The 19590-nt window shown below is 42.7% G+C and overlaps 1 protein-coding gene across 3 annotated transcripts in view; it reads right to left on the reverse strand.

Moving 5' to 3' along the window:
- MYO1C (myosin IC) overlaps positions 1 to 19590 on the reverse strand; it is a 1794562-nt gene that overhangs the window by 181262 nt on the left and 1593710 nt on the right. For all 3 annotated transcript variants that reach the window (XM_044054342.1, XM_044054344.1, XM_044054343.1), the window contains exons 18-20: positions 14796 to 14901; positions 13356 to 13473; positions 12505 to 12618 (exon numbers count right to left, since the gene is read on the reverse strand). In XM_044054342.1, the coding sequence (XP_043910277.1) occupies positions 12505 to 12618; positions 13356 to 13473; positions 14796 to 14901 (338 nt within the window). The remainder of the gene's footprint in view (positions 1 to 12504; positions 12619 to 13355; positions 13474 to 14795; positions 14902 to 19590) is intronic.

A 19590-nucleotide genomic window follows, 5' to 3' on the forward strand; every position in this document is an offset into this window, starting at 1 on the left:
TTTGTTCTTTTTCTTTCTCTGTGCAATGGTTATAATCTACCTTAAACATTAGCATGCTTATGCTGTTTCTCGCCAAGATTTAAAACTGATGTGAAAGGCTCCCAGCGGCAATCCTGTATTGTTGCTTATCTTTCTGCCTGAGGTTACACTGTATTAGTACAAGAATTCTTCAGTTTGTTTGTATTTGGCAGCTGGCTATTCCTCTCTTCACCTCCCCAGGGGTCTCCCACAGTGTTACTTCCTACCTGCACCTATCCCCGTTTGAAACAGGAATTTTTGAAGTGCTCTGCTTCCCTACAGCTTTTTCCCTCAAGAACATTTATGTACATGAACTCACTGTTCTGTATATTATACATTTTACTCTCATTACAATTTTCAGTGCTAGTACAGTACCCCACCTTGCGCTCGCTAGCAACCTGCTGTAGTTTATAGTCCTCTTTCCCCTCCTCGATCCCCTGCTAACTCTCATGACCATTGGTATGATCATAATTTATTTTGGCCACTAGGTGGCAGCATTCCCCTGCTCCCTCTTCCAACTCTATTTCTGCAGTAACCTTCTCCTTGAAATATTTTTTCCCCCTATTAATTCCTCTGTTTTTTGCCCTCCCTTTTCTCCATTATCTCTGTTGTTATTCCTATTCTCCCTTTATCTGATCTATCGCTCCTTCTCTTCTTCCACTTCACTGATTGTTTTTGGTTGGTCTCTCTCTTCATCTCGGCTTGGCTCTCTGTACCTCCCCCGCTGCCTCTCCCTCTCTCCCTTCTTTCTGTACCTTAAAGTTCTTCCTGCCTCTGTCTCTTGGCCCTCCCCCTACTTCTACCTTCTCATTAACTTTGGTTCTCCCGAAGTTATATTATGACGCTACTACTCGTGGCTCCATTTTCAAAACAGTAATTTCTGTTCTATGTGGTCCCTGTTCTTTCTTGCAGTGGGCTGCTGGTTTTCGCTTGGTGATGTGTGTGTCCTGTACACAAGTTTTGGCACACTGATCTTTATTTAGTTACTAGTTTATCTGGTTTCTTCTTTTTCTTTCTGTATGCAATGGTTATAATCTACCTTAGATATTAGCGTGCCTGTGCTGTTTCTCTCCGAGACTTAAATCTGATGTGAAAGGCTCCCAGCGGCGATCCTGTATTGTTGCTTATCTTTCTGCCTGAGGTTACACTATATGAGTACAACAATTCTTCAGTTTGTTTGTATTTAGCAGGTGAATTATCCAATTATTTCTTGATTCAAATCTAATGAGTGAAGAACCGCTTTCAGTACGCACACTGTTGTAATACTGTATTGATGAGTATAAAGTGTCTTGACATGAGGAATTATTGTATAACATCCTCCTTTTAATAGCATTTAATGTATTCAATCCGTAACTGAGTTTGATTTTATACCTTTAAATGTTTATGCATTTTATGCTGTACTCTTATATACATTTGTTATATTGCTGGTTGTACAATTTTGTTATGCTGCTGTCATTTGTTACAGTTATTTCTACAGATATTTTAAGTGATACTGCTTTTCACTGTAGCTCAAACTATACAGTCAACAGAGTAAAGTAATCTCATTTGTGTTTCTCCTTTTCAGCTGGCTATTCGTCTCTTCACCTCCCCAGGGGTTCCCACTGTGCTACTTCCTACCTGAACCTCACCCCTGTTTGAAACAAGAATTTTTGAAGTGCTCTGCTTCCCTACAGTTTTTTCCCTCAAGAACATTTGTGTACGTGAACTCACTGGTCTGTATATTATACATTTTACTCTCATTACAATTTTCAGTGCTAGTACAGTACTCCACCTCACACTTGCTAACAGCCTGCTGTAGCTTATAGTCCTCTCTCCCCTCCTCGATCCCCTCTCTCTTGACCACTGGTGTTATAATTTATTTTGGCCACAAGGTGGCAGCATTACCCTGCACCCTCTTCCAACTCTGTATTTCTGCAGTAACCTTCCCCTTGAAATATTTTTATTTTTTTCCCCTAGTAATTCCTCTTTTTTTGCCCTCCTTTTTCTCCATTACCTCTGTTGTTATTCCTGTTCTCCCTTTACCGGATCTATAGCTCCTTCTCTTCTTCCACTTCACTGACTGTTTCTGGCTGGTTTCTCTCTTCATCTCAGCTTGGCTCTTCCCGCTCCGTTCGCCCTGCAGGTTCACTCCGCTCCCCTTCCCTGCCCCCAATTCCCACCACCCCCCACAACATCTACATTTATACAACCCCTGGCTCCTCCCCTACCACACTCTACTCCAATCCCTGTACACATTCTCCTAACCCCACCCACTTGCAAACTTTACTTTCCACCACATACACTTCAACTCCTCCTACAATGCTCTACATCACACCACTCCCTATTACTTCATTTGCCCTACTCATCTCTGTCTTGTCTTACCTATCTTACTCAATCTCCCACCCCTTATCTAACCTTTTGTACACGCTCCACTGCATCATTCCTTCATCCTCACTCCCCCTCTTACTCATCCATCTCACATGAACTCTTCAACTCCAACCCATCCTATCTATTCAAACCTAAGCTTCTCCCATCCCCACTCCTTCTATAGTCATCTCTTAAATGCAATAATAAAAAATCACTGTCCTCACACTGCCCATGCTACCCATCCTCTCTGCAGTACTTTACTGTACATCTCCATCACATCTCTCTCTCACTTGCCGGAGATATGCACCCTAACCCCGGACCAATCTCTAATGCTAACATCACTAAACCCTCCACTCAACCTAGGAAACCCAAGTTCATTCACCTCACTACTCATTGCGCAAAGTCTAAAAAATAAAACCCTAACTTCCATGCCTGGCTCTCCCATAATCCCCCCGATATAACTGCCATTTCTGAAACATGGCTCAAACCATACACAAAAGATAATGAAATACTGCCTCCAGGTTACCAAATAATTTGTAATGAACGAGTCCACAAAAAAGGAGGTGGAGTAGCTTTAGTCTGTCCCCCTCCCATACCATAACTCCCTACACCAATAAAATACCATCCTTTGTCAATGCTGAAATTGCAATAGGTTTTTAAAAAATAAACAACTACAAGTATATATGTATCAGTGCCCTGTACATTCCTCCTGGTGATAACATCAAAACACATGAAAACATCCTAGCCTGGTTTTCCTCTCAAATAAAAAAATGAAACGTATATTCTAGGTGATACCAACATCACCTGGACTATGTTTAACTCTTCTGCCCCTTCCCACACAATCATCCTGTACAATTTCTTCCAACTAATTCTTTCTCCAACTAGACCTTCTAAAGATGGTTCCTCTGGATCCATCATTAACTGGATCCTAAAAATTCACCCAAATCTTATTACCAAAGCCAGAATAATACCAGATCCTCTCAGTGATCACTTATCTGCCTTTGCTGACTAGCTCCCATCTCCTCTACAAAAACAACATTACATCCAATCCTGCAACCTCTCCTCTTTTAACAACCCTCTAATTTTCTCAGAATACCTAAAGCATTCTGACTGGTTCCCTCTAAAAACTCTTCCTCTAGATGATGCCGTATCCTACTTTAACCACTCAATTCTATCCCTCCTCAACCAGCAAGCCCCCAAAGAATTAAAAGCATCAAAACCAATCCCTGCCCATGGTTATCAAGGGAAACCAAACTAGCTATGCAGCAAAGGGACAAAAAATGGAGACAATATATAAAACAAAAAAAAATCCCAATGCCCTCCTAGAGTTTAAGCAACTTTGAAACTCCACTAAAAAGCTAATAACTAAAGACCGCATTTTACTACTCCATACTCTAGTCCTTGCACTCCACAAATCCCCAAAAATTCTGGGACTCCATCTCATCAATTCTGCACCTTGGCAATAACGTAAACCCCTGTCCAAATACCACACTCTCTGACCTTGACAGCCACCCAGTTCAACTCATTTTTCATAGACTGCCTAGCCAAACTATCCACCTACTTCCCACCCCCCTCCTCCAGCCCTAGCCCTCATACCAACAACCCCCACCCCGATCACCTACCTCCAGCTACACCTTTCTGCCTTGCTCCCATTCCCACAAGCACTATAAAAAGACTTCTCCTCAAACTCAAGCCCTGTCACAATGCACCTGACAATCTTCCACCTACCTTTCTCAAACATTCTGCAGACAGCATCGCCTATCCTATCTCTATAATTATAACTAGATCCATACAAGAATCATATGTCCCTTCAATCTGGCACTACGCTTACATCATCCCCCTCCACAAAGGTGGCAAAAATACTGACACCACCAGTTTCAGGCCTATTGCCATCCTTTCCCCTCTTTCTAAAATACTTGAGAAAGCCATACAAGTAAAACGTATGACACACCTAACCAAATATAATCTCCTCTCCCCTACCCAACATAGCTTCTGCCCTGGCCACTGTACCATGACTGCCATTCTTTCCTATCTGGAAACCATCAACCTTGAACGCGACTCAGGAAAATTTGTATCTGTGCTTTTCCTAGATCTAAGGCCTTTGACACCATCTCCCACACCCTACTCATATCCCTACTCTCCACCCTAAATCTCTCCCCCTCCACTATAGCCTGGTTTTCCAGCTACCTGTCCAGTCGCCAACAAGCTGTCCAATGGAAAACTTCAACCTCCTCCTTCCTACCTACACCCACATGTGTCCCTCAAGGTTCCGTTCTTGGCCCTCTGCTCTTTAACCTATTCATTAACAACTTTCACTGCTCCATCCCAGAATCTTCTGTCATACAGTATGCTGATAACTCTATCATCTGCTCATCCTTCTCCCCCTATGAGCTCCTATCTAGAACTCGGTTAACCTTCTCCATAACAGAAACCTGGATGCAGTCCCAACCATTTAGCTCTAAATGCAAATAAAACCAAACTAATGTTCTTTTCCCCTACAAAAAAATTCCTTTATTGACAAAACCGTTTTCGCCATACAGAGCCAGAACAACACTCCCACTGAAATTGTTCCCAACACTAAGCTTCTCGGCATCATCATTGATGAACAACTAAAAGTTTATACCCACATCCACTCCGCAATCAGGAAAACCCAACAAAAGATAGGTCGTCTCTGCAGGCATAACCACTTCCTCAGCCCCTCTACCTGGAAAACCCTAGCTTCCACCTTCCTGCTCCCCTCCCTTATGTATGGTGCTTCTTTGTTCACTAATCTCAACCTCGGCATACGTACCAGTTCTAAGTACTCAGCCCACCACTGCCACTCCCTCCACACCTCTGATACCTACAACTCACCTCTGCCCACAAGCTTATCTTTAAACCTGCAAATTGCCCATCTCTTGCTACATCCTTAACACCCTATTTACTCAGATCCACACACCAAAATCTGCTACAGGTCCACAAACCTTCACGGCCTCCAGGCAATCTACTACTGTCCGACTCCTTAGCTAAACAGTGGAACTCTCTTCCCCCTCACCTACGCAACCTTCCAAACCTTACAAAATTAAAATCTCAGATTTTCTATCATCTGTTATCCAAATGGGAATGCCCGTCTTACGCACCAACATAAACCCCTTCCCCCTTTTTTTCTGCCCTGCTCTGAATTTCATTACCAGTTACCACCACTACTGCCTCTCTACTACACTTCTCTTCCCTATTTGACTGATTTCTTCTCAGCTATCTATTATACTATACTTTCAATTTTAAATGTTCGACTACTTTCTCCATTCATTAACTGCTCACCTTACCTAAATACTTATTACCTATCTGTTTATATGTTGAATTTCATATGTCTTACTGTTTAACTTACTAGAGGTTTTCTGTTCTATTCTTCTGTAAATGCTAAATGCTTTTATTGAAATATTTGTCTTATTTTGTAACATGGAATTTGCAATATCTTGGAGCTTTTCTCCCCAGGCCTCCTCTGAAAATCGGCTCTTTATGGCCCAGTGGACTTCCCCAGTCATCAAACTTAAATAAATAAAAATGTATGGAACCATATTTTCCTTCCACTGTGCTGATTTCTAGAACTGCAGGTTAGGATCTCTTTGACTGATGGACCAAAGCGCAAGATCTATAGAGCCTCCTCCAGGCTTATCTCTGAAAAGCAATGCCTGAGCCAATTGCCCGAGAAGAGCCTTCCAGAGTATGGGAAATCAGCCTCATGGAAGAGTTGGACAAAGACGAAAGAGTAGCTAGTCTGGGGGAGACCTTGGAGTCCTCCAGTGACATGGTCTCTGCCAGAGAGTGACAGCTCTTTCACCAGTTCCCTCTGCAAGCAAGTAAAATGTGCCAGGTAGTTTAACACCCTCAGCAAGAAAGTGGCTGAGGCGTAAACACACTTACCAAACCTGTCCATCGCTCTGGACTCCCTGTTTGGCAGATGGACAGTGGAGCTCTGCTAGCTCCTTTTTGTTAGCTACTGTCACAACCATGGCATCCACTTGAATCCCCTTACTCCAATAAGGTCTATCTTTGGGGAGACAGACATTTGTCTGGGCACTTGGGGATCTATTCAATCAAGTCCGGCTCCTTCAAGGACTGGCTGGCCACCAAATCCACTAGCTCTTCGGCTGGGGGAACCATCCAGGTTGTAGATGGGCCTTTCCCACAGGCCTCCAAAAATAAGGAGTCCTCAGAGGAAGGAGGTTGGGCTGACCAACCAGCTCTCTGCCACAGGCTCTCTAAAATACCTCCGAAGGAGACGTTCTCAGGTGGTGATCTGGAGGATCCTTCCCCTTCATCATATCCTCAGTGATGGACTCTGAGGGGGAGTCAATGTGCCTCCTTTTGCATGTCCTCTTACTAGGAATCTCCTATGTGGGATGTTCAGGGGAGGTCTTGGATAAGGAGGGGGTTCCTACTGGGGAAAGTGTTTGGAGGACAGTCTGGATGGGCTGACTTGGGACAGAAATGACAGGCTCAAGCCTCTCGGCGAGAATGGTCATGGCTCAAAGGGACCAGATTCTTATGGGTAGAGAAAGCCCTTTCCACCACTAGGAACACCAAAAAACCCTGAGAATCCCTCTCCAGCTCCACTGGAGCCAAGGCTACAGAAGGAGAGGGCCGGAATCTCTGACCCCAGAGTCCCTAATAGAATCGGACCTGAACTGTCCACAGCCGAAGCAGTGAGAGGAAGAGATGGCTCCTAAAAAGTAGGAGACAAACCTCTGTCCTCAGATCCGATGGGGACATCCCAGAGCTGAGATCTGCTATGATCCGAAGACAACATAGCCAAGGAGGTCAAGGCAATGGTCGGAGTGGTGGAAGGCAGGCTCCCATACACTCGACCACAGATCCCTTGGTTGGCTATGACCCTAAGACTCCGAAGCCGAGGGACAGATCAAAGAACAGAGAGAGACTCACAGAACCCATAGGGGACAGTGCTGAGAAGACCCCTAACTGGATCAGAGTCTTGATAATCTTCCTGATCATACTGTCCACGTCAGCCTCCAAAAGACTCCTGGAAGACCTGGAGGAAGCTACAGAGAGGGGTCTGGAGTGCCTAGTGGGAGTCTGCTGTAGTCCAAGGAGAGGCTCTGACTCGAACCCCAGCACCAATGTAGGACCCCTTGCTGCCGGATCTGTAGGATTAGGATCTGAGGTGGATGGGGTGGCGGCTTCAGGTGAGCTTGAGATCAAGACTGACCTCGATGGATCTGAGGAGGACTTCAGATCTGCCTGAGCCGAAATGGGTCTGTGATCCATAGTGGTTGGATTAGAGGACTTCCCAACCTTAGCAGGTGGCTCCGAAGATACCCTTGAAGATTTATGAGGGCGATTCTTGGAGTGCGAGTATCCCAAATGAATCTTGGGGGGATTTGAGCCCCTGGAGAGGAAACTTGGGTTAAAACTCTCACAAATAGAGCAGGCTGACCACAGATGTTCTGCATCCAGGCAGTATATACATAAAGAATGCACATCGGAATGAGGGAGCTTATGGTTGCATTCCAAGCACCGTTTGAGCGCAGAGGGTTTGTCAGCCATAACAAAGTATTACAACACGCACACAAATGACTCTTAGTAAAGACAAGAAGGAAACCAGAGAACCCAGACAAAACAGTACACACCTAAAAGCAAAGAGATTTATGTTGTTATTTTTTTAATATATATATATATATATATATATATATATATATATATATATATTTATATTAATAGAAGGGATACAAGAAGAAGGGAAACAAGGGGAGCCTAACAGCCAATGGCTACCCTGAGCACAGGAAAATTTTTAAAACAACTAAGGGCAAGAGACAGAAAACACTGCTGACACTCAAGAAAGGGAGGGCAGGAAGTAAATGGAAGAATATAATGGAAAATAAACTTACCTGGATAGAGGAAACCCAAAAGAAATCACAGACTGTTTGAGACTGAATGCAACCACATCTGATTCAACTGGTGGCAAATGAGATCTGAGGAGGTTGGTTGGAGTGCAGGGTATTGTGGGTAGTGGAAGGGGCTCGAGACTTGGATCCTAATCTGAAGAAACGCAGCTGAATCAGATCCATGGATGGATCCGTAACCCATATGTGAGGAGGAAGGAAAGAGACAATATCAGATAAATAGTTTTAAAGGTCAAAAATGTAATTCACACTTGGCTGATGGTTCAAAAGGGGGTGGGTTAAGGCCTGTAAAACAATATTTAAATTCCAAGGAGTATGTAAGATACGTTCCTCTGAGGAAGGCTTTGCAAAGTTTAGAAGATGCGAATGTTGAACTGCTTACTCCTGTATGAAAATTAGAAATGGCTGCTAACTGTACTCAGACAGTTGAGGAGCTAGATCCTTCATTAAAAACTGTAGCCAAAAAAATTAAGAACCACAGAAGTTGGAGCTGAAAAGGGATCTAAATTCTCTTTATGTGCCCAAAAAGCAAACCTTTTCCATTTACTTTTATCAACTTTTCTAGTGGAAGCTTTGTGGGATGATAAAAGAAGAGGAGATAGATTGTCTAGAAATTAATAGAACGGAAGAAACCATGCGGTCAACTTGAGGCCTGAAATGTCTGGATGAGTCATGACTGTCGGGAGACACAGCAGGTCTGGAGATAGAATCAGAATCCAGGGTGGGCATAGAAGATGAGGCTAAAGGAAGGGAAACCGGATCTGACAAGACCAGTAAGGTGTAACAAGGATAAATGTGCTCTTCAATCAAGATGCTTTCTGGAGAAATTCGGGAAGGAGTAGTATTGGGGGTAAGCATAAAGGAGACCAGAAGGCAAATGTGAAGTACAGTGTCTCTCAGGGACTCACCCATTAGGGAAATCCGGGTAAATAACATGCTGCACTTGAGAAGAGATGCAAACAAATTGCAGCATGTTTGGTCCCATTGATGGAATATCCTCTCTGCCACCTTCAAGTTGAGAGACCTCTCATGAGGCATTAGAATAAACCTACTTAACCTGTCTGCAATTACGTTGGACTTCCCCAGGATGTGCACGACTATCAGAAAGCAATTGGATGAGATTGCCCACTGCCATACTTTCAAAGCTTCTCGACAAAGAGAGTAAGATCTGGTTCCCCCTTGTTGGCTGATATACCAGACTGACATATTATCTGAATTGCAATAGTTCCAGTTGAAAGGCCTGCAATGCTAGGAGGACAGCTTTCATTTCCAGGACACTGATATGCATGTTGGCTTCTTCGGGTGACCATGTGCCTAGGACCATCCTTCCTAAGAAGTGCCCCCCCACCTGATCTGAGAGACATCCGTGGTCATTGTGGCCCTGGGCTGAGGGAGAACAAAGGGGCAGCCTTCTTATATTTGATTAGAATGGATCCAACATAGAAGGTAATTTTTGCAAGCTTGCGTTATTTTTATCTGACCAGATAATGGTTGTTGGAGAATAGACATTGAGTTGTGAGTGTCCATTGAAAGATCTTCATACAGTACTTTGCCAGCAGTACAAGAGTGACTGCCACTGATATCAGTCCCAATGTTTGGAGAATCAGACGAGTTGAAAGAGAAAATCTTTTTGATCGGGAACTAAATTGTTTGAACTCGGGACCGAGGAAGAGAAGCTATACGAGTGATCGTATTGAATTGAGCACTGATGAATTCCAATATCTGAGTTGGTTTAAACTGAGATTTGTTGTAATTGACAGAAATCCCCAGATGAGAGCATAACTATAGTAAGTAGCCCTGAGCTTGAATTAGACGATGCCTGGTCAATGAGACTAGCTTATGAGCTAGTCAAAGATATGGACATACCCAGAATCCCTGGAGTTTCAAGTGAGCTGCAACTACTGCCATGGACTTGGTAAACACACTGGGGGCTGTGGTAAGCCCAAAGGGCAGTGCTTTGAACTGGTAAAGACTGGCTCCCAGACAGAAGCGTAGATATCTGCTGCACTGCGTTTGCTCACTTTTATAGGACAGCACGCATCTTGAAGCTCTATCGAGCACATCCAGTCATCCTTGTGCAGAAAATATAGAATGGACTGAACCATGACCATTTGTATACTGAACTGATCGATTTAGTTTGAGATCCAAGTTTGGTCTCCAGTCCCATTTTCTTTGGCACTAAAAAGAATCCTGAATAAGTTCCAGACTCTTTCTGGTCCGGGGGACCTCTTGGATGACTCTCTCTCTAGCGGCTTATGTATTTCTAGTGCTGCTGCTTCCCACTGATTGGGTAGAACATCGGGGATTTTGTTTAACACTAGTATTTGCAATGGTGATGGACAGGTTGACAGACGAGATCAGACAGGAGTCCCCGTGGACTATGATGTTTGCAGATGACATTGTGATCTGTAGTTAGAGCAGGGAACAGGTGGAGGAGACCCTGGAGAGATGGAGATATGCTCTAGAGAAAAGAGGAATGAAGGTCAGCAGGACTAAGACAGAATATATGTGTGTGAATGAGAGGGAGGATAGAGAAATGGTGAGGATGCAAGGAGTAGAGGTGGCAAAGGTGGATGAGTTTAAATACTTGGGATCAATAGTTCAGAGTAATGGTGAGTGTGGAAGAGAGGTGAAGAAGAGAGTACAGGCAGGATGGAGTCGGTGGAGAAGAGTGTCAGGAGTGATTTGTGACAGACGAGTACCAGTAAGAATGAAAGGGAAGGTCTACAAGAGGGTAGTGAGACCAGCTATGTTATATTGGCTGGAGACAGTGGCATTGGCAAAAAGGCAGGAGTGTGAGCTGGATGTGGCAGAGTTAAAGATGTTAAGATTTGCAATGGGTGTGACGAGGGTGGACAGGATTAGGAATAAGTACATTAGAGGGTCAGCCCAGGTTGGAAGGTTTGGAGACAAAGCCAGAGAGGCAAGATTACGTTGGTTTGGACATTTGGACATGCGCTGAGGAGGGATGCTAAGTGTATTGGGAAAAAGATGCTAAGGATGAAGCTACCAGGTAACAGGAAAAGAGGAAGGCCTAAGATAAGGTTTATGGATGTGGTGAGAGAGGACATGCAGGTGGTTGGTGTGACAGAGCAAGATGCAGAGGACAGGAAGAAATGGAAACAGATGATCCGCTGTGGCGACCCCTAACGGGAACAGACGAAAGAAGATGATGATGATGACTAGTGGGTGTGGATGGAAAAATGGTACTATATTAATCTCTGGACATATATTCTGACAGATAAGAAAAGAAAAGAAAATACCAACAATGGTAATTAAAAGGGAAGTACCAAAAAGTGCTTTGCAAAATTCCAACAATGGCATTTAAGGTATACTCTTAAGAGTAAAAAAAAAGGACTAAAGGGAGGAACAGTGAAAAATTATAGAAAATGTGTCCGAAATTGAAAATAAACTAACTCATGAAAACAATTTAAGGCTCACTCGAGTTTTTTCAGTGACCATGCCCAAACACTATGGCAGCAAACAAGATCTAAGGCAAGAGACAAAAAGGCATTAAGGGTAAAGGAAGGAGCTTGAGAGTTTCAGTGTTCTACAATCTGGAAGAAGCAGCCAAGTCAGATCCGAGGATTGGATCCATACCCAACAGTTGAGGTATGAATGAAAAATCACATCATCAGATCAATCCATATGGAAAATCAGTGCAATTAGGATCAGTGAATTGTGACTGAATGTGCATAAAGAATGCATAAAGTCCCCCACCCCAAAAAAAAAAAAATAAAACCCACAAAAGCTTCAGTCACATATGAATATGATACAGTAATGAAGGACATAATGAAGAGTGCTTTAAGTTAACTGTACAAGTATATCTTGCACAAGACAGTGTGCAACATGAAAGACCAAAAAGAAATATATGGTGATCAGTGTACCTAGGCTTACAAGAAAAAAATCACCCATACAGTTGAAATGTTATATTTTCCATCAACAATCACTACATATACATGCAAGAATCTAAACTGTTCTTATAAATATCTCTTTGTTAAAACATGAGAAAGCTAAATAGACAGAAGAAACAGGCCTGTAACACCATCAAATACAATGCAAGTTGTGTTGAACTAACTGCAGCCATTTTTTTTCTGTTGGGATTCCAAGGTATCCTGCACACTCATTTAGCACTTCAGTAATAAAAAAAATTCCAGGAAAACATGTGATGGCAATTATACTGCAAATGTGTCTACTGCACAGTTAAGACCATTTTAAGTGAAAACTATGGGTTACTTACCTTCCCATTTTGTACTCCTCTGGTTTATATCCCAAATGTTTCACCAAAGTTGACACTCCATCCGCAAGTCGTCCATTCCAGTTTGGCCATGTGGCTGGACACAAGGATTTGTACCTGTAAAAAAAATTCCAAGCCAATCCCTTACTGTAAATACAGTTAAGAACACTTCATAATTTTGAAAGAAATGAGTCAACATAAGTGCAAGCACTGTTACGGCATCTGTTCTTTCTCCGTTTACAAACCCTGTGCCCCAGAACACACTTTTACTAGAAAAGAAAGGCAATGCACACACAATTATGTATTTACTTTTTAAACTGGCAGATCCTCTGAAAACTATAATACAGATGGAATCTGAAGATTCTGATTCTCTTCAACACTTCTCTATCTTGTGCTATAAAAAATGTCAACTTTCCTGCAGCCTCTCTCAGCCTAAACTATTTAACTACAATAATTCAGATTCTCCCAAAAAACTTATATACACTTAACTATTTTCTTTTACAATACATGCCCAAAAATGTCATAGTTGATACTTTATACCATTATAAAGACACAAAAATAGACCACAAAAATAATTAGTTCTGTTGAGCCTTAAACAGCTTTATTAAAATAAAATTGTACTCTGTGAGAAAAAATACAGAAGTATACATTTTAAATGCAGACTGCTGTACAATAAACATATAAAGCATTAACTCTTAATAAAATGATCTACAATCCCTCTGTAGGCAGGATATAACCAATCAACTGGACTGTAAAGAATTAAAGCAGTTTATAAAGAAACAATATACTCCAAAATTATTTTAAATATACAACTGCCTAAGTAGATAGCAGAACCAGATAGCAGAACCTCTTACCGCTGTAAGAAAATTTCATATTTTCGGCGATATGCAAAGCCAGCTCTCCGTACACGTAGGTTCTCCATTAGTCCCAAGTATTTCACTTGATGTCGGATCAACACCTCATCAAAACGACCTAAAAAAATTAAATGCACAACAGAAACTAATATCTTGACTTTTCTGTTCTCGTGCTATGGAAATTCAGTGATTAATATATTTCAGATAGGAGCAAGCTGCTCACTAGACACTTTGCAATAGATTTGTTTTTACATCTAATGGTAGTGAAACTTTGGGAAAGATGATGCTATCAAACTAAGGACAAAGCCATAAATGCAGCAAGCATTTTAAAAAGTTAAGAAAGTTCACAAACTATACATACGCCCACTGATATATGAAATTGTGTACATTAATAAATACCAATCTTAATCTAGAATATGTTTTACAATTACAGGCCTTTTCAAAATTATACATCATCAGTAAATAATACTTTATGGTGGCAGTTAATGAAAACAGGTTAAATTTGGCTTATTCAATACTGGGAAACTTAGTAGTCAAGTAGGGTTTGAAATTAGACATCAGATGTTAAAAAAAGAATGGCACTTACAAAAAATATTCTATTATAATCAAAGAATGCACCCAATATTACATACACATTCTAACATTTACACAGTTGGCACTATGCTGAGTACTGGAACATGCTAGCAAGTGTGCATTAATACCTTGTTTCTGACACATCTAGGAGTCAGAGAATGTAAGCAAGCCCTCAGCCTCAGCAAAAAGAAACACTGGTGCCCCTCTGGCTACCTAAACTGCTCCCTGTCTTGATCAGTTTCTTGCAGAGATTGAAGAAGCTTCAGTGTTAAGGCCATGAGGAAAAGAAAGGCAAGAAAGTATGCAACAGAACTGCATAAAGAAGACAGGTGACGAAAACTGACAAATGCTCCTATTCTCAGATCACACTATCATGAACAGCTTAGTTTCACACTGACAGCCTCTGCCACTGCTCGAGCCGTGGTGGTGCAGCGGTTAGCGTCGTCGCCTCATAGCAAGAGGTTCTCCCATCGATTCTCGGCTGGAGCGCCATCTGTGTGGAGTCTGCATGTACTCCCCGGGGTCAAGTGAAGTTTAAAAACATGCAGGTAGGTGTGTGAGTGAATGGGTGTGCCTTCTTTGAAGGTTGGGGGTCGGGCTGGCAACTTGGCACTGTAAAAATCCACTGCCAATCATTAGCAGACTGGAGTTCCGCTGTGGCGACCCCTAACTGGGAAAAGCCGAAAGACATTAGATTATTCAATCACTACATGCTATTAGGTGGAAAAACACACTCAGATTTAGTTTACATCTCAACAAAAAAAAAATTGACCTAGCTATGGATATCACTTGCCTGCAGTTACTCTTATGAGATACAACAGTACAAGGTGATTGGTGCAGAATGACTTGATCAAAGTGTGACCTTACCTGCTTGCTTGGCATCATTAGGCTTAATGCAACGAATGTATGAAGGTTCTTTGGACATCAGGATCTCCATTAATTTAGCCAGGCTGTTCTTAAACTGTGTTGCTGCCTGGAGCAAAGACAAAAAAAAATTGCTGAAGTTGACACTAGACATACAGGTCACTTTTGTTAGAAACAGCACTCCAGGTCAGTCCATAGGTATGTAAATTAAACTACTGGTATCCCAATAGCCGGAACAGTTATTTCTTAAATGCGTGCACTTGCATAACCTAAAAAGAGTTCAGATGTCCTGCTAACAGCTGGATGTCTAATGAATTAAGTGAACAGCATTCCCAAAGTATAACCAGGCTAATTGCCTTGCATTATGAGTTTAGTAGGGAAGTCCAAAGTGCTCAAATAAAGTATACATAATGGTTTACTATCATTTAGGGATATGGCTGCAGAATGCTCATCTCCAATTAAAGACAGTACAGTTGTGTACACTTACCATAAATGTAGATGTTCGAGTGTATTCACTGTTGCAGTCATCACTTTTGGGTTATCTGCTTGAAGTAGCCCTCAGTCGGCCTGATTAACAGTCTTGGGTCCTGCGTCAGTTGCTGTCCCTTCTTCCATGACGTCAGGTCATCAGGGGTATAAAACATGCAGCCGACGCCATTACATCAGTTTTTCTTGCCCCAGATGTCAGGTGCCCCCATAATGGGAAGCAATTAAATCTATAAATATACAAAGTTATACCTCCAGCAAAAAAACAAATACACCCAAAAAGCTCTTGAAGATAGCAAAAGAAAGTAGAGGTATATCCAAAATAAGAAGGGGCTGGATGGAGGGTAACCAGGACTGCAACAGTGAATATACTCAAACATCTACATTTATGGTAAGTGTATACAACTGTACTATGTTCTTCATGTTTCACTGTTGCAGTCATCACTTTTGGGTAGCTTCCCAAAGCTAAGGATGGGAGGAGGAATTTAAATGGAATTAGGACCAGCTACAAGGCCCTGCAAGACAGCAGTGGCAAAGCCAGCTCTGGATCTAGAGAAAATTGGCAGATGGTAATGCTTGGTGAAAGTATGTACAGAACTCCATGTAGCAGCTTCTAGGGTGTCCCTGGTAGGGACGCCTCTGAGAAAGGCTGTAGAGGTAGATGCAGCCCTGGTAGAGTGGGGTCTGATCCCCTGTGGGATAGGTTTTCCATAGTGTTTGTAGCAGAAATGAATGCAATGGCCTATCCACTTGAAATGGTTTGCTTTTAAATAGCCTTCCCCTCTGCCCCTGCAGCAAATGGCAAATGCCACCAGCAGTTGATTAGACTTCCTTTGAGGTTTAGTTCTGTCCAAGTAGAATCTAAGTTGTCTGTGCACATCTAAAGAGTGCAGAATCCCTTCCCCTTTGTTCTCTGGATTAGGAAAGAAGGTTGGCAAATGTATGGACTGATTAAGGGCCACACTGGATACCACCTTGGGCATGAAGGAGGGATTGATCCTGAGGGATACCCTGTCTGCATGAAAAATGATGAAAGGCTCCACTGCCATGAGGGCCTGTAATTCAGATGCCCTTCTTGTTGAAGTGATTGCTAAAAGGAAAGCTGTTTTCCAAGAAAGGAATTTTAAGTCCGCAGTGGCAGCTGGCCCGAAAGGAGGAAGGGTGAGCTTTTCCAATACAAAGTTGAGGGCCCAGGATGGAGTAGAAGCTCTCCTGGGTGGTCGTAGACTCTTGGCCCCTCTGAGGAACTGCTTAAGCAGTGGATGAGAGAAGAGGGGTGGTTCTGTGTTATAATGAGCTGAGATGGCTGAGGCATGAATTTTGATGGAGGAGAAAGACAGGCCCTTATGAAGCATCTCAGTTAAGTATTGTAAAATCTGAGGTAAATTGGGCACTGTTGTGCTCATCCCTTGAGATTGGTTCCAGGCAAAGAATCTTTTCCATTTTTCAGCGTAAGACTTTCTAGTACTAGGCCAATTTGCATCTAAAATGATATCCATCACTGGTTTACTGAGGGATGGTAAAGGAGAAATTATGTAATTAGCCATGCTGCTAGAGTCAGTGTTTGAAGCTGAGGGTGCAGAATTTGGTTCTCCTGCTGAGACAACAGAGTAGGAGTCTGAGGCAGGTGCCATGGGGCCAACAGTGACACATTGCACAAGATGGGATACCAGTGTTGGTGTGGCCTGTCTGGTGCAATCAAAACTGTCCTTGGTTTGTCCTGTTTGATCTTTAGTAGTACTTTGGAGAGCAGAGGCAGACGGGGAAAGGTATAAACTGATAGGTTTTTCCAGCTGAAGGACAGAGCATCCACTTTCCAAGCTTGTTTGTGGGGAGTCCTTGTGCAAAATTTGTCCAACTGATAGTTTTGAGGGGAGGCAAACAGGTCTATATCTGGGCTCCCCCATTTGCTTGTCAACATGTTGAAAATCCTTAGGTCCAGTTTCCATTCATGTGGGTCCATGAGGTTTCTGCTTAGTTCGTCTGCCAGTGTATTTAGTTTTCCTGGCAGGAATTGAACTTGTAGATGGACTTGATAGCCCAGGGTTGTTTTCCACAATGCCATGGCTAGTCTGCAGAGGGGGTAACAATGTGTACCTGCTTGCTTACGTACCACATAACAGTGGTGTTGTCTGTCTTTATCATTAATTGTCCTGGAAGAATGTGGTCCTTGAAGGCTGTCAGAGCATTCTGTAGAGCTACCATTTCTTTTTGATTGATATGCAGGTGCATTTGACTTGGGTTCCATTTGCCCTGAATGCACTTCCCTGCCAGGTGGGCCCCCATGCATAGTCTGATGCGCCTGTTGTTGAGGTTTGGCTGGCAAGGAGTAGTGGGAATGGTAGTCCACTGTTTTGGTGGCAGGCCTCTGCCCACCAAAGGAAGTCTAGGCGTAGGCAAGGTATGATAGGAATCATTGTTTCCAGATCCTGTGAATGTTGACACCATAGGCTTTTGAGATACCATTGCAGTTTCCTCATATGCAGCCTTGCATATGGAATTAGAAGAATGCAGGAGGCCATGAACCCAAAGGCTTGCAGATAACCGGGATTTTGTGGCCATTTGTTTGAAGTAGTTTGTCAAATGAATCCGTTTCTCTGGCGTGAGGAACGCCATCTGGGAAGTTGTATTCAAGCTTGCTCCCAGGAATATAATTTGTTGACAGGGCACCAGGTGTGATTTCTTTTTGTTTATGGTGTACCCCAGACAATCAGTACCCTTTGAAAAAAGGCCAGATGTTTCAAAAGTATGTCCTGGCTTTCTGCCTGAATTAGACAATCGTCCAGGTATGGGTATATTTGAATATTTCTTTGCCTGCAGAATGCAATGAATGGAGCTAGGCACTTTGTGAATACTCTGGGCGCAGTAGATAAGCCAAAGGGCAGTGCAGAGAACTGACAGTGCATGTAGCCTGCTTTGAAGTATAGGTATCTTCTGCAAGACTCCCTGATAGATATGTGCAGGTATGCTTCTATTAAGTCTAGTGTTGCCAACCATGCATCTTTGCATAGCATAGGAAGCAGCTGGTGAAGATTCAGCATCTTGAATTTTGGAATCACCAGAAAGGTATTTAGAGTAGAAAAGTCCAGAATAGGATGCCATGTATTTCCTTTTCTGGGTACCAGGAAAAGTCTTGAATAGAACCCTTGTCCCTTTTCCTCTTCTGGTACCAACTGAATAGCCTCCATGGTTAAGAGAGACAGTACTTGTTTTTGGGCCTCTGCCCACTGAATTGGGGGTAGATCTGGCCAACCGTTTGGTGTTGGTAAGGTGTGGAAGTGAAATCTGCATCCTTGGGACACTATTTAAAACCCATTTGTCCTCGGTAATGAGTTCCCAGTTTTTGGCCTGCAGATCAATCTTTCCGCCTAAAGGAGCATTCAGTTGGGAAGTGCTTGGAAATTTTAGAAGCAAGTAATTGAGACAGTTTTCCATAGGGGGAGTCTTACTACTCCCTGATTTGGGAGCAGAAACCCCCCACTGCTTAGTCTTGTGTGTCCCTTGGGACTGAAACCTGGGGTTTCTGCTATGTCTGGGTTTGGCTTGAGAAGACCTGGAAGGGGCTGGAAAGGACCAATTCTTAGAGGGCCAGTGCCTACTAAATCTAGGAGGCTGAACTTGTAAGTAATCTTTAACAGTTTGCATAGATTTAGCTTTATCTTCCATTTTTTAAGAACTTCCTCAGCCTTGTTGCCAAACAGGTGGTCCTGGTTTAAGGGAGCATCCATCAATTTAGCTTTAACATGATCAGGTAAAGATTGCTCCTTGAGCCAAGCATGCCTTCTGAGCACAGACCCAGTAATAGCAGCCCTGCAAGAAGCCTCTAAAGAATCAAATCCACAATGCAAAGTATGTTTTCCAACCTGTTCAGCAGAATGCTTTAAATCCTGTAATTCTTTATTTTCCACACAGTCAGGAATCAACATAATTTTCTGTTTAAGCAATCTAATAACATGTTGCTGATACAAAACTGGCAGTTTAAAGCCCTAATGGCCAAGGTTGCAGAAGTGTAAACCTTCTTACCCCATCTATGCAGCGCCCTGGAGTCTCTATCAGAAGGAGTAGGATTTTTAGCAGTAGAAGCCTTAATGCCCTTGGGTCCCTGTGAAATAGTCTCTGGATCCGCAATAGGATTTTTAAAAAGGAACTTGTGAGAATCAGGAATCCTGTAATATCTGTCAGGTTTTCTGGGAGCAGGAAGCAAAGAATCAGGAGCCAAACTAGATTCCAAGAAAGCATCATCAACAATGTCTAGTACAGGACAAATAGCTAAAAGGCCTATGCTGAGGCAGGAGTAAGAAATCCCTAAGCC

Source organism: Protopterus annectens, chromosome 13.part0 (assembly GCF_019279795.1).
Source record: "Protopterus annectens isolate FY-2018-M chromosome 13.part0, PAN1.0, whole genome shotgun sequence".
In the NCBI taxonomy this organism is placed as follows: domain Eukaryota; kingdom Metazoa; phylum Chordata; order Ceratodontiformes; family Protopteridae; genus Protopterus; species Protopterus annectens.